This window comes from Schistocerca nitens, chromosome 2, assembly GCF_023898315.1.
Source record: "Schistocerca nitens isolate TAMUIC-IGC-003100 chromosome 2, iqSchNite1.1, whole genome shotgun sequence".
NCBI lineage: Eukaryota > Metazoa > Arthropoda > Insecta > Orthoptera > Acrididae > Schistocerca > Schistocerca nitens.
The window spans coordinates 459,185,072-459,199,821 of NC_064615.1; the positions used below are offsets into that span (position 1 = coordinate 459,185,072).

Here is a 14,750-nt window from a genome sequence, read left to right on the forward strand (position 1 = left end):
GAGAGTTTTGCAACCAGTGTTCACTGGCTGTCACTTAACAACACTTCAAGTTCACCCAACTTATTACATAAACCTTGTACATTTTGACATAGGACTGAAAACTGATAATGAGACACAGAGTTAAATAAACTATAACTTATCTTAACACTGCTTTCTTGAGGCTCTCTGACATTAAAAAATCCTTCAGGTGATTTGGCTGCCTCTCACTTCTTTTAATTGGTAGCCCATAAATTATTGCTGCTGCTGTTGTTGGTTCTGATGAAGTGGTTACTGAAGCTGATTGTGGTGTTGGTTGGGCTTATGGTGTTGTTGCTAAGACTGTTGTAGTAGTTTCTGGAGTACTCATTGATGATACTGTTGGTGGTGCTGCAGATGAAGCTGATTGTGATGTTGGTTGGGCTTTTGCTGTTGTTTGTGCTGTTATTGGACTGGGTACTGCTGCTGATGTTGCAGTACCCACTATAGCAATGGTCTTTATTATTTTTTTATCTGACAATTGCACAATTTTATGTCCAAGGAGTGAATTTCCACTTACATGCAAATGCATGCCATGTTTAGTAAAGTCTTTACTCTGCAAGAAATCAACCGATAGGAAATTTGTGTAGAGGAATGCTTTGCATATTTTTTTGAACTGTCCGTTTGCCTTATTAATTTCTATATTCACACAAGAACTTTCTATCAGATCATGTCTGCATGAAACTCCAACGACAACTACTGATCCATTGTTGTAGCAACTCAGGGTTTCTTTCAAGTTATTTTTGGCTTTAATTAATTCATTTTTATATACATCATTGGCACCCCCCAATTATTATAGTACATCGATTAGAGTTAGACGTTTTTGTATCTTTTATGTTTCTTGTTACTTCAGCTGTTGATGCACCTGATTTCACAGAAGAAATAGCATCTATTCCATGTTCAATACATATAATTTCTGCTAGGCCACATTCATGACTGTCTGAATGTATATATTCACTTTGAATTTGGTACTTTGCAATTTTAGGCCTTTTGTTTTGTCTTTCTGCACATGTTTGTTTATATTGTTTACAGACATTTCTGTACATATTTTGTCATCACGTACACTGAATTGATTATAGGTCCCTGTAGGCACTAATGTTTTTACACATTGCTTATGTTGTACAACCTTCTTTGGGTTCTCAAACTCGTGACTGATTTCGCCAATAATCATGTTTGAAATACCTGTGACAGTTTTCACGGCTTTTTTAATACATATAAATACTCTCACATGTCTCCATATCATGTTAAGAGGCATCAACACATTTTCTTTCAGTTCAGCAGTGCACATTTCTACTGCAGATTGACGACCATTGCATGTATGTACTCTACATTTACAAAAAGAGTCACAAAAATTTGTAATACCGAAACACTCTGCGTGATACCACTTTTGAAAAACAGAGCATATCCTCATTCCATTTTCAACTATTTTGCTGCATAATACACACTTTACTGATGCTACAAAACTAATGTTCACTGATTGATTCATCAACATTACTATACTCGATGCCGTGTTTACATTTACATGACACTGTGTGACATATAACAACATAGAACAACATGTTACACTTCTTCCTCTGAGACCAGTGAAAGATGTGTGTGTAAAAATGTTTTTTACATAGTATTTAAGTAGAGTACCACCTACTATGCATGGTGTGGTTTGATGTATGTGCAGATGTAATGAGAGAAGGGTGAGCACAGAACATTGAGAAGATGCAACAGCGATTGAGCATCTCCCCCTGTGGTGGTGGAGCCACTTATACTTTTATGCCATTGCTTGGCAGTGTCTTGGAAAGCACAGAGCAAGAGGCACTGCTAGTAATGACAATTCCTGAGAACAGGTGAAGAAAGCTAAACAAAAATGTCATTCTGTTCTGAGATTCTGTATGGAATATATAATGATTTATGTGAGTTACAAACTGAAAATAGATCTGCCCACCCACAGCTATAAATGTCATGCACTGGATACAAAACACAGAAGAGTTATTGAAAGATATTCATGTCATTTTGTAGCTTGCATAGTTTGGAGCTCTTGTAGATCCCTCAAATCTCTCCAGAAAGTGAAGAAGCCATATGGCAAGATTTTGTTGCACTGTGTAGCAGGTCCAGTACATCAAGAAGCTTTGAGAAAGGCAGCTTTGAGAAAAAGGAAAAAGATATACTTAAGATAAAACTATCACAAATAGTATCAGGCTGACAGATCATTTGTTAGGTAACACTTCATTTTGGCTTAATCCAGTTAGAGAACTTAGCCATTACACACCAGGGAGTATCAAAAACTGGGAAATGAGAAATGCCAGACTGCAAACTTCACCAAGCCTAGCCAGTCCCTATACTGTCTCTTCTGTATAATCTATGTGGCTGTGTATTTCAAGCCAGGATTGGTCTCCTAAGCCATCAAAGGCATTTCTACATCCAGTAACTGCAGTAGTGTACCTAATGGTGACTTGCAGGACCAACTTTTTCCCCATTCATGGATTATAATACCTGTATACCTCTGATGTTTATTGAAGAAACATTGAACTGTGCAAGATATAGCCAAACATTTTTCAGTCCATTCTGTTACCATTACTACAATGCCAGTAAGATGACATTTTTCAATGGGTTTATGAACCTGTGGTTATGCACATATACAGGGAACATAAATAAATCTTCATTCATGTATACAGGTGCTTTGCGATGATTGTTTTCATTTCTTGCAATGTGCTAATTTATCAGTTTCTGGTCATCTTATGACAGAGATTTCAGTAGATTTAACCCTGGCTGTTGCATTTCAGCATGTCTCATGCAATTACTGAAAAAAATGCAATGTGTATTGTGGGTAGTATTGTTGTAAGCAAGTCAGTCTCAGTTTAAAAATTTAACTCTCAGTCAGTCACAACAAAATAATTTCATCTTTGAAACATTGTGTTCACAGAAATTTGAAGCAAACTTTTTCAGTACTCTAAATCCAGATGTATTCTATGGTATTATTGCTTCCATCACCATCCTTATAACTGTAGCCTTCCTGGGAGCAGCTTTTTCATTTCTTAAGGTAAGATAACCAGTATTTATTTTTTAGTATATATATTCAGTGAATAAAATAACAGTTTTCTTAAATTTAAATTTTAAAAAATATTTTTAGTTTTTTTCTACATTTAAAAATGAACAGGTTGTGTCAATTACATTTACAGGTCAGCTATAATTGATTTATTTGTATATAATTCTCTCTGCGTGGAAAAAGAGTATTGTAATGTGAACTCTTCTACATTCACAGGGAAGAGAAATAATTCAAGTCAAGTATTTTTCATGTATTATCACATTATACAGTCAAGTATATCTTCGTATTAAGAGCAATCATCAGACTGTATTTGACTAGTCAGTTGAAATCACATGTATCAGAGTTCAGACTAGCCTGAATATGTAGGACAGCCTGCTGTGCAAAAGTCATCTTCATTGACGCAGCTTATACCTGTAATCATGTGTGTTTCTTCATATCTATACCTGTGGAAACATTAATCTGATAAATTTAAGTTTTGCATACTCTGTCAAGCAGAAGACAAGGGGATTGACATTGAATTATTGAGATGGCTAAGCTATTTGTAACAAGAAGCTATGAAGAGGCTTTGCAGAGGTGATTAATAGAAATAATATTTTTGGCCTTCTTGCTAAACTGATGATTCCAAATTTATACATCACTAAATTGTGTTTTGAGGGACCTGTTGAACTACTTTAATGATGTGCAGTGGTGTGTGAAAACAGTTTCATGTGATGTGAGTCCTGAATACCAACCTATGCAAAAAATTATTTATCAGTGACTCCTTGAGTCCACCTCAGTATACAGCCAAAAATATGAGCCAGATGTGGACACCCACAAGACGGTGCAGTTGCATCTGTCAGCATGTGTTGGATGTAGTCCATTGAGGCCAGCTGCTGTGGCCAAGCGGTTCTAGGCGCTTCAGCTTGGAACCGCGCTGCTGCTATGGTCGCGGGTTCAAATTATGCCTTGGGCATGGATGTGTGTGATGTCCTTAGATTAGTTAGGTTTAAGTAGTTCTAGGTCTACGGGACTGATGACCTAAGATGTTAAGTCCCACAGTACTTAGAGCCTTTTCAACCATTTCCAGTCCATTAAAATTGGTGCAGTGTGTACACCGATGAAGCAGCACTAAGAGGCTGTGACCATAAATGGCAGTAAAACAGAACATAGTGAGGAAGCTCATCAGGAATTCTTCAGGTTGTGTATCCATTACAGTCTTCTGCATTTATCTCATGATGGTTTAGACTAACTGTTCCACCTCAGAATTTGGTGCTGGACAGAAAGGAGGACTGTTTCGATACTGAATACTGTTGTTGATCCTAAACATTGCAGAAACATATTGAGAGTTAATATTGGACATATGGTGTGTGCAGCCTCCATATTACAAAGATTGTTTATATTAATGCAACAATCGTAACTGTAGTAATAGCCCGAGCTGTCTCATGTCATTTGTTTGTATTTATATTTGTCTCACTGCAGACAAGCCCATATCTTAACTCAAGGCACATGACATAGCTGTATGATCCTGCACAGCCCATGAACAATATGTATGTTAAGCCATTGAGTTAATGCATAGATTGAATATGGCCATCCTTAACCCTTCAGTTCCATATTTGCCTGACAATTGTGGGATGCCAAGCAATAAATAAGTAATTTATACATTACTCAAAAAGTAAGAGTAGAAAATGAGAACAGAAGGAAAGAAAATGGCAGAGGAGTTAGATAAGGATGATGTAATTCACCTGCTCTGCTTGATATCTTTCCACATGATTTAGTTAAAAACTGCTTGCAACAAAAATGTGGTGTTGCAACAGGAGGAGTAATAATAAAATGTATAAGATATACTGGTGATGTGCAATTACTGAATGAAAACGAAAAGCCACTTAACAATATGTTAAAAAATTGAACAGCAGCTGTTAAGAATACAGAATAAAGATAAATGTGAGAAAAATTTAGGCCATAATTTTTGCTAGACAATCAAGAAAGATCAAAGTGAAAAATTGCGATGAGATAGTAGAACAAAACGACAACTTCAGGTACCAAGGATGCAAAATTACCAGTAATGTGACATGTAATCTAGAAATAAAAGCAAGGATAGAAATAAAAAACAAGGATATAAAATAAAAACAAGAAAAGCTGCTGCAAGAGAAATGTATGGCAGGAGGAGGTACATTATCTGTAGTCTGTTAAATAAAGTCAAGGGAAAGCCAAGCGAAGAGTTTTTTATGGTGTATTGCTCTGTATTGTGAAGAAATGTGGACAGTGTGGTGGAGAAAGGAGAATTGCTTGGAGACCATTGAAATATGGATTTGGAGAAGAGTAGAATGTGATAAATGGACAGATAAAATAAGGAATGAGTTTGTGTTACAAACATTGGATATAAGATCCTGTTATGCAAACACTGTTTTTTATTAAAATCTATGAAATTAGATACACATGTCAAAAAAAGTTTTGCATCACCTCAGTTCTGAGAGTTCCAGAACCAGTACAGAAAATTGGAATAGAGATCAACATAAACATCATTTCCGTCCTTTTTATTGCTCATGGAAACCACACGTTGCATGCTGTACCACCATACAGTGAGACCTTCAGAGGTGGTGGCCCAGATAGCTGTACACACCAGTACCTTGCATTGATGCATGCCTGTATTCATCATGGCATACTATCCATAAGTTCATCAAGGCACTGTTGGTTCATATTGTCCCATTCTTCAACGGCGATTCAGCATAGATACCTCAGAGTGGTTGGTGGGTCATGTCATGCACAAACAGCCATTTTCAATCTATTCCAGGCATGTTTGATAGGGTTAATGTCTGGAGAACATGCTGACCACTTTAGTCGAGCGATGTCACTATCCTGAAGGAAGTCATTCACAAGGGGGTTACGAATTGTCATCCATGAAGACGAATATCCCGCCAATATGTTGCCGATATAGTTGCACTAGCAGTCGGAGGATGGCATTCACGTATCATACAGCTGTTACGGTACCTTCCATGACCACCAGTGGCGTACTTTGGCCCCACATAATGCCACCACAAAAGAGCAGGGAAACTTCACCTTACTGCACTCGGTGGACAGTGTGTCTAAGGCGTTCAGCCTGACCGGGTTGCCTCCAAACACACCGCCAATGAGTCTCTGGTTGAAGGCATATGCGACACTCATCGGTGAAGAGAACACGATGCCAATCCTGAGTGGTCCATTTGGCATGTTGTTGGGCCCATCTGTACTGCGCTCCATGGTGTCATGGTTGCAAAGATGTACCTCGCCATGGATGTCGGGAGTGAAGTTGCGCATCATTCAGGGTAGTGTGCACAGTTTGAGTCATAACATGACATCCTGTGGATGCATGAAAAGCATTATTCAACATGGTGGCATTGCTGTCAGTATTCCTCTGAGCCATAATCCCTAGGTAGCGGTCCTCCACTGCAGTAGTAGCTCTTGGGTGCCCTGAGCGAGGCATGTCATCGACAGTTCCTGTCTCTTTGTATCTCTTCCATGCCAGAACAACATCGCTTTGGTTCACTCCGAGATGTCTGGACACTTCCCTTGTTGAGAACCCTTTATAACAGTAATAATAATAATAATAATAATAATAATAATAATAGTAATAATTGATAATAATTAAATAAATAATTGTTAGGAAATATACTAAATGAAAAGCAAAATGAACCCAAATATTGCACACACACACACACACACACACACACACACACACACACACACACACACACACACACACACACACACACACACACACATCATTTTCTTAGTCTCTATAATGAAAATTTTTCTTTATCTGAAAATGCACTCGATATAATCAACTACATAAAAAAAATCGCTTTGCTCCTTAGTTAATACTGTCCCTTTTTTACCTTTTTTTATTGTTTGAAGTGAGGGTCGGTAGACTCGTAGCATGCTGAAAAACATCTAATTTTGGTTTCTATGATCTCAGGGAAGTTACTGTCTTTGCACCTCATGAGAAAATTCAGAATAATTGAATATAATATCATGGGTATCACATTGGCAATGTAAGAAAAAATGTAGTAAAGCAAAATCTGTAACATCTATAAATTGGGGATTGATGATCGTTACATATGAAATGAAAGCAGGAATGCCAAATTAAACATTTATTATTTAACCAAAGAAGCTTTTTATACAGACATCTGACATCTTGTGCATTAATCTCACAATTTTGAACATTACAAAGAATTTTTTGCTGTAGCCCGGCTCTGGAGCGAAAGAAAAAAGTATTCATGGTAAATTCATATCGGTAATTGTAATTGGCGATAATAATGGCACAATTAAACAAATTCCTAACAGGAATACAATTTCAGTTCATTTGAACAAAATGAAAGAAAATAAGAGTCTGATAACATAAGATGCTGTCAGAAAGGCGTGCAAATAAAGAAGAAGAGAGAGAAAATGATGAGCACACATTCTTACGAAATAAAGATGATAATGTTACACCAATCTCATTATCCTGGGTGTACATATTTGCTGACTTGCAGCGCAGTTCATTGACTCAGTGGTTAAATTATATCTTAAACTCTTGGTATTTCGATAGGAAAGGAAAATAGTATGTTATTACATAATGGGCAGGGAACAATATTACACCTTCCTGGCACAAAGTAACAACGCGGACGCAATTGAACCATGGTATTGACTGTCTAGACATGGTTGAACTGATTGGATGTCGGACCCCCTCCTTCTAGTAGGCACTGCTCATGCATGGTTGTTTACATCATTGCATGGGTTTAGTGACATCTCTGAACAGTCAAAGTGACTGTGTTTGTGATGCAATATCCATAGTCAACATCTATCTTAAGGAGTTCTGGGAACCAGGGTAATGCAAAACTTTTTTTGATGTGTGTATATTTTGAGTGATAATGAAAACTAGTGTTTTAGACAAATACTGGAAACAAAGTTGGTGAAAAGAAATTAGCTAGGGTGTGGGTGGGAAAATACTGAACAATAAAGAATTCAGCAGAATAAATGGTGTCCAGAAAGAGGATCAGAGGTAGAATGTTAAGTGATGACATCAAGATAAATGTGTCATATGTAGTTATGAAAAATATGGTGGAAAACTGGAAGTACTGTAGAATTTTAAACTTGCAGTGATGGATCTGCCTAATGGGTCATAAAACACAGTCTCAATAGCCTGTGATCTAGCCAAGGTTGAATTCCAACACATGCTGGTAGATGTTTCTCCTTCTTTAATGGAGTAAACACAGCTTCTCAAAAACAACCAATGTTCTGATGCAATTTCTGAAAGAGAAAGCGCCTGTGTAGTCTTTCATTTACAATTTAGGTGGTTTTTCTCCTACCTACTTTGAGTGATTGCACTGAAATGATAATTATTTGTATGTCCAAACATGTTGTACACTTCATATGAGTTTGATGTTTGTTGCTTGCCATTTTCATAGTGTTGCCATTTTTAAGGGTCAGCAGTGTGTTTACAGGCATGAGAATCATTGTATTTTTACTTGTAACTAAATAATATAGGTTTTTATTTCCAAGCAACCAGGAAAGTCCCTCTACCCATAGTGCATCTCTGAACATGGTGGAATCCAGCTGGAGAACAAGCAGACTTGTTAATAATGATATAATTCAAAAATTTAAACATTCTGGAAATTGATTGAAATCTTGCTTTATCTAGAATATACACTGGGACAAGATGGATTTAGTAATGAAAATTCATCACTTTTCGAAAATGTACTAGTCCACTCCAAAGAAATTCTTAAGATGCTGTGGGCTACTTCAGGCACCATTATATTATATAAAAAAAGAACAGAGTTAAACATCAAGTCTAGATCATGAGATAACCCAGTCAACCAAACTTCTGCAAAACAGTCTGTAACATTTTAAACAGATTTTTAGAAAAAGCAATTAACGTAACAAAAAACAAAAGTATTTGGAATGTAATAAAAGATGATGCAGGTGTTGCTTTTACTAGGTCCACAACACAGTACTCAATCTTAACAATAATAAGGTTAGTGGCAAGCAGGAAATTGCTAACATCTCCAATGAAAATTTCTTAACTATCACTGAGCAAATAGCCTAAAGGTTCCCCTATGTGAGACAGTTTATATCATCAAGCAGCAAGCTGAAATTACTTAATGATAAAATAATGATATCTCTTAAAATATTAGTGAATCAAGAAAATCAATGTCTCATTAAAAAAGTAAAACATTTGACAGTTGGTGCAGTATCTCATGTCCTATATTACTCCCACTGATATAATTAATCCTAGACCTTCAAATTGATCACTCTTCCTGTTTTTCTCACGTATTTTTGTGCATTATTTTCAGTACCTTTCTGTCCCACATGAAATTGTATCTCACCCTACCAATCTTTCCTCATCCCCCACTCCTTCTCCTCTCTGTCCCATTTCACACATGTTAACTTCAGTTTCCTAATCACATCTGCCATCCCTCTTCTTCACACTGATCCACCCAAGATCCTGCAACCTGCATTGCAATCTTTTTATTCATTTTTTCTTTGATCTCATAGTGTTTTAACATCTATTTCATTTGGTTTTCACCTTTACCTATTGGCCCATTCCCTAAGATGTCATATTGTTTCCCCATACTTCACCCATTTCATCTTTTCTGCGATTATTCCCACCTTTTTAATATATTTTTGCGAATTTTTCAGATGTATTTCTGTGCTACTTATGTATTTTTAAGTGTTTTTAACTTCCATCATGAATCCTCACTCCTCCCATCTGTGTCAATATAGAAAAGCTTCCTAATAGCTAGCCTGAACCCAGTCCCACATATGGTACTGTTCCTGCAATGTTGTTCAGCTCATGGAATCCCCCCGAATGGCCTTGCCATCAAATTACCCATCTCCAGCTGCAACCCCTCTTTCCACAATGACTTCCATTTGTTCAGATTCTGAAGTCCTTAATCATCACCATCAACATAGTCCTGTCAATCAAGCAAAAATTTTCTTGCAATATCTCCTCTCCATCCATAGAATTCTACATCTATGCAATCCCAAATTTCAGGATCCCATATCACACATTGAAACTTTTGTCCTTGAGGAACATGAGCAGCATGCACAACACCACCTCAAAAAACTCTCCAACCTGTACATTTCCTAATCCCACCTTGGACTACCACTATCCATCACTTCTACAACAACATCCCCTCATAGCTGACAAACCCTGCCTTGCAGACCTATTACATTTACACCACCCACAAATACTCCCTCCCACAACCATACAGAATCCAAAACTTAAACAGACCCAAAACACAGTCATGGTTCTTTCCTCCAAAAGCTGTAGCCCCATAGAAGTATCAGTCATTTCCAAAGACCTCACCTTTTGCCCCACTCCCAAATTCATTTATGCAGGACTTGCTAAATACCTACTCTCCTTCTCATAATATCTACAGTGGAAACACTTTTTCACCACCATTCATTATTGATGCCATCTCCCTTTATGCTAACATACCTATTGGCCATTGCCTAACTGCTATTGAACATTACCTCTTCCAATGCCGGGTGGATTCCAAACCTACAACTTCCCTCCTAGTCAACATGGTCAACCATATCCTCACCCACAATTACTACTCCCTTGAAGGCATCACCCAAAAATAAATCCCGGGTAAGGCTGTGGGCACCCACAAGGCCCATCCTATGCCAACCCTTTCATGGGCCATCTAGAGCTGTGGTTCCCAGCCTTCCTTAGACCACTACCTCTCATCAAAGAGATATTATCTAGTATCCCCCCCTCCCCCCCCTCCCCAATACACCACACTGACCCATCAACCACTTCTTCCAACCATCATCAACTTTTACACATAACTAAACTATAGAATGAAAAAGAATTTTTTTTTTCTTTTTGAAAGACTTTGTTTTTAAATTGATGAAAGAAATTATGTTTAATTTGTGCGTGTGGAATGTTAAATGACATTTAGTGTGTGTGTGTGTGTGTGTGTGTGTGTGTGTGTGTGTGTGTGTGTGTGTTCTATAATGAATGATGAAGCAATTCCCTATCAACCTATGAAGAGTGAGTGCTACCTACAACTCAGTCATGAAAGCTAACTATATACAGTGAGGGTAGACACTTGTTACAAAATGTGCTTTCTCTGCACTACTCCTCACCTTAACAGCATTTGCTTCACCCACACCATGGATCCCCATTTAAAATCCATCTAGTTAAAATGTGTACACTATAGTTACTATTCATAAATCACCCGACTGCTGGACTCCTTCCTTCTGAAGTTGCAGGCTGTTAGTGCTTTGTGTCTGACCACTCTCATAACAATAATGATAATTCTGTGTACAGCACTATAATGTTGTACTGCCAATAGTTCATATATCTGCTTCAGAGTAAGTAATGAAGCAATTTCTGGTCTAGTGCAGGAACTATCTACAACTTGAAGAAGACATTTTCATAAAATGCTTAACGTTTGTTATGTATATCTTACTTTTACTTTCATAGATATGCCATTCAGAGTCCAAAGTACATGTGTAATCAGTGGTCTATGTGAGGTGCCTGTGACCTCCACTGTATGGTGTCACATGTTTATGCTAGTAATGGAGGAAAAAGTAATTACTGATAACTTACACAATCAATATTAACGCCTCACAAAATTATGATAATATTAATGATGTTTTAAAAGTAATTTAGTTTCATGACTGAAACAGTCACACTCTTTCAATTTCTTGTCCCTTAGAAAATCTCATTTTACACCTTGTGGTGTAATTAACCCCAGTTTGGGAACCAATGATGTAGAGGAATCCTTTATGACCACGCAGAATCCTAGACTCCTCACCTCATTCAGATTCAATTAAGGTGTCTCCATGATCTGTGTCGAGGGTGAGGACACCCTATCCACATTCCTCTATGTTGGAATTGTGTGAAGAATATATTTTGCGTGTGTCAGCGCAAAGTGCACTGTGTAAAATAGACCTCTTTGGCATTGTCTGACACTCTTTGTGTGTGCTAATTATTCTGTTGTGTTCGCTGTAAATTTTTTTTTTTTTTTTTTTTTTCTTGAATGTGCAAATACAGTTATTAGTAAAATGTCCTTTTTTTCTCCTTAATACTTATTCAGCTGCGCAAATTCCAGTAGGTTATGGGCCCAGGCTGCATTTGGAATAAGTATACCAATAAAATAGTAGGGAGAAAGTATTGGAAAAGTTCCAATTTACGTAAAGTGCGAGTTATCCTTACAAGACGATCGCAATTTTTTTTCCGCATTATTTTTCGGTGTTCTTTACGGCAATAAAAAGCAAGTTACCATTAAGAATGAGTGCGGCACAAATTCCACAGATTGAAAGACTTATAGGTCGCGAAAACTATGCAACCTGGAAGTTCGCAGTAGAAGCGTATTTACGTTTAGATGACCTATGGGACATGGTAGATGGGACAATGAAATCCACAGATCAGAATTATTCAAATAAAGGTAGGAAAGCAAAATCAAAATTGATATTACTGATTGATTCTGTTAATTATGTTCACGTTGAAAAAGCTGCTACAGCGAAAGAAGGCTGGGACAATTTACGAAGTGCATTCGAGGATGGTGGTCTTACGAGAAAAGTAGGATTATTACGCGAGTTAATTACCACTCGTCTGGACAAATGTAAGAGTGTAGATGAATACGTTAACAAAATAATAACCATGTCGAACCGATTGAGAAACATCAGATTCGAGATCGCTGACGAATGGATAGGAACATTGCTGTTGGCAGGACTGCCCGAAAGGTATGCACCTATGATTATGGGACTTGAAAGCTCGGGTATACCAATCACAGGGGACAGTGTTAAGGTAAAAATCCTGCAGGACGTAAAGTGTGCTCCAAGCTGTTGTACATTGGAGAAGGAAAATGCGTCTGCTCTCTACTCAAAAAACAAAAAAAAAACAAAAAACGGTGAGGTGCTATAAATGTCAGAAGATGGGACATATTGCGTCTCAGTGCAAAGAAAAAGTAAGCCAAAGATCAGACACTCAGCAAAAGAGGTATGTTACTGATAGCCCAGAGAGAAGGACCAATAACAAAGGTAAGGCACTCTCGTGTTTTTATTCTTTTGGTGGGATGAGTAATCGTGATATGGAATGGATTTTAGACTCAGGTGCATCTGTGCATATTGTTAAAGATAAATCACTTCTTTATGACATCAAAGATAAGACTCATATGGGAATATCTACTGTTGATGGCAACAAGCTCCAGTGTCACCTGGCTGGGAAACTAGATCTACATGTAAGTGTAAATGGTGAATCAGATATGGTTACAGCACACAATGTTCATTATGTGAAAAATGTGGCAACTAACCTGCTGTCTGTAGGGGAAATTGTCAAGAAAGGAAATACAGTCACTTTTGACATGCAGGGTGCAAGAGTAATCAGTGAAAGTGGTGAAGTTATAGCTACAGCAAGTAACGAAAGGGGTATTTTTAAGTTGGATACCATTGACAGAAAACATAAAAATGTTAGTGATTCAGTATATTCAGCAGAAGGTTTTTTATGGCACCGGAGGCTTGGACATCTAAATAGAAAGAGTATGTCTATAATAAAGGATATGGTAAAGGGAACACAGAATTTTAGTGTGTCCAAGGATCCTTGTGAGACATGTATAAAGGGAAAACAAGCAAGGTTACCCTTCAAGACTAGTAAGAGTAAATCCACAGAAGTTTTACAGTTAATCCACACAGATGTATGTGGCCCGATGAAGTGTGAATCCATAGGTGGGAGTAATTATTTTCTTACATTTATTGATGATTACTCACGATATACTCATGTTTATTTTCTTAGTTCTAAAGACCAAGTGAGAGATATCTTTGAGGAATATTGCAATATGGTTGAGAGGTGGATGGGAAAGAAGATCAAGATCATCAGGTCTGATAATGGGAGAGAATATATTAACCAGAAATTGAAGAAACTTCTGGCAGAAAAGGGAATCAGGCATCAAACTACCATAAGGTACATCCCATCTCAAATTGGGGTTGCTGAGAGGGCTAATAGGACCATTGTTGAGAAAGCAAGGAGCATGATGACTGATGCTGAATTATCCAAAGATTTTTGGGCAGAGGCAGTGTCAACAGCTGTATATTTGAACAATAGATCACCTACAAAAGCATTAAAGAATAGAACCCCTTATGAGATATGGATAGGAAAGAAACCTGATCCAAGCAATATAAGGGTTTTTGGGTGTGATGCAATGGCACATATTCCAAAACAGCTAAGAGGAAAATGGGATCCGAAAGCTAAAAAGTATATTTTTGTAGGCTATTGTGAAAATTCAAAGGACTACTGATTAATGGATCCATTGACTAAAAAGATTGTCACAAGTAGAGATGTAATATTCTTTGAAAATAGAAAGGACTCAAAAGAGAGCAAAACCACTAAGTCAACTGCACCTATTTCAGAAGGTGAAACCTTGTGTGAGGAAATAGAAAGTTAAGAAGAGGAAGACGACAGCCAAGGACAAATGGATACAATTTATGATGACAATGAGTTAGAGGATGAAAAAAATGAAGTAAACAATGTAAGGCGTTCTTCTCGTGTACCAAAACCGAAGGAATATCCGGATTTTGAAATGTATACAGCACAGTCTTTTAATGATGAGCCAAGAACAGCAGAAGAAGCAATGAGTGGCCCAAACTCTCAAGAATGGAAAGAAGCGATGCAGAGAGAATTAGAATCTTTATATCAGAACGAAACCTTTGAATGTGTAGATATGCCAGGAGATAAGAAACCACTGCAGGCAAG

The 14,750-nt window shown here is 37.5% G+C and overlaps 1 protein-coding gene across 1 annotated transcript in view; it reads left to right on the forward strand.

The window, feature by feature from the left end:
• LOC126236346 (ATP-binding cassette sub-family C member 12-like) overlaps window positions 1–14,750 on the forward strand; it is a 535,156-nt gene that overhangs the window by 363,958 nt on the left and 156,448 nt on the right. The window contains exon 20 of the mRNA XM_049945576.1: window positions 2,930–3,046. Coding sequence (XP_049801533.1) covers window positions 2,930–3,046 — 117 coding nt within the window. The remainder of the gene's footprint in view (window positions 1–2,929; window positions 3,047–14,750) is intronic.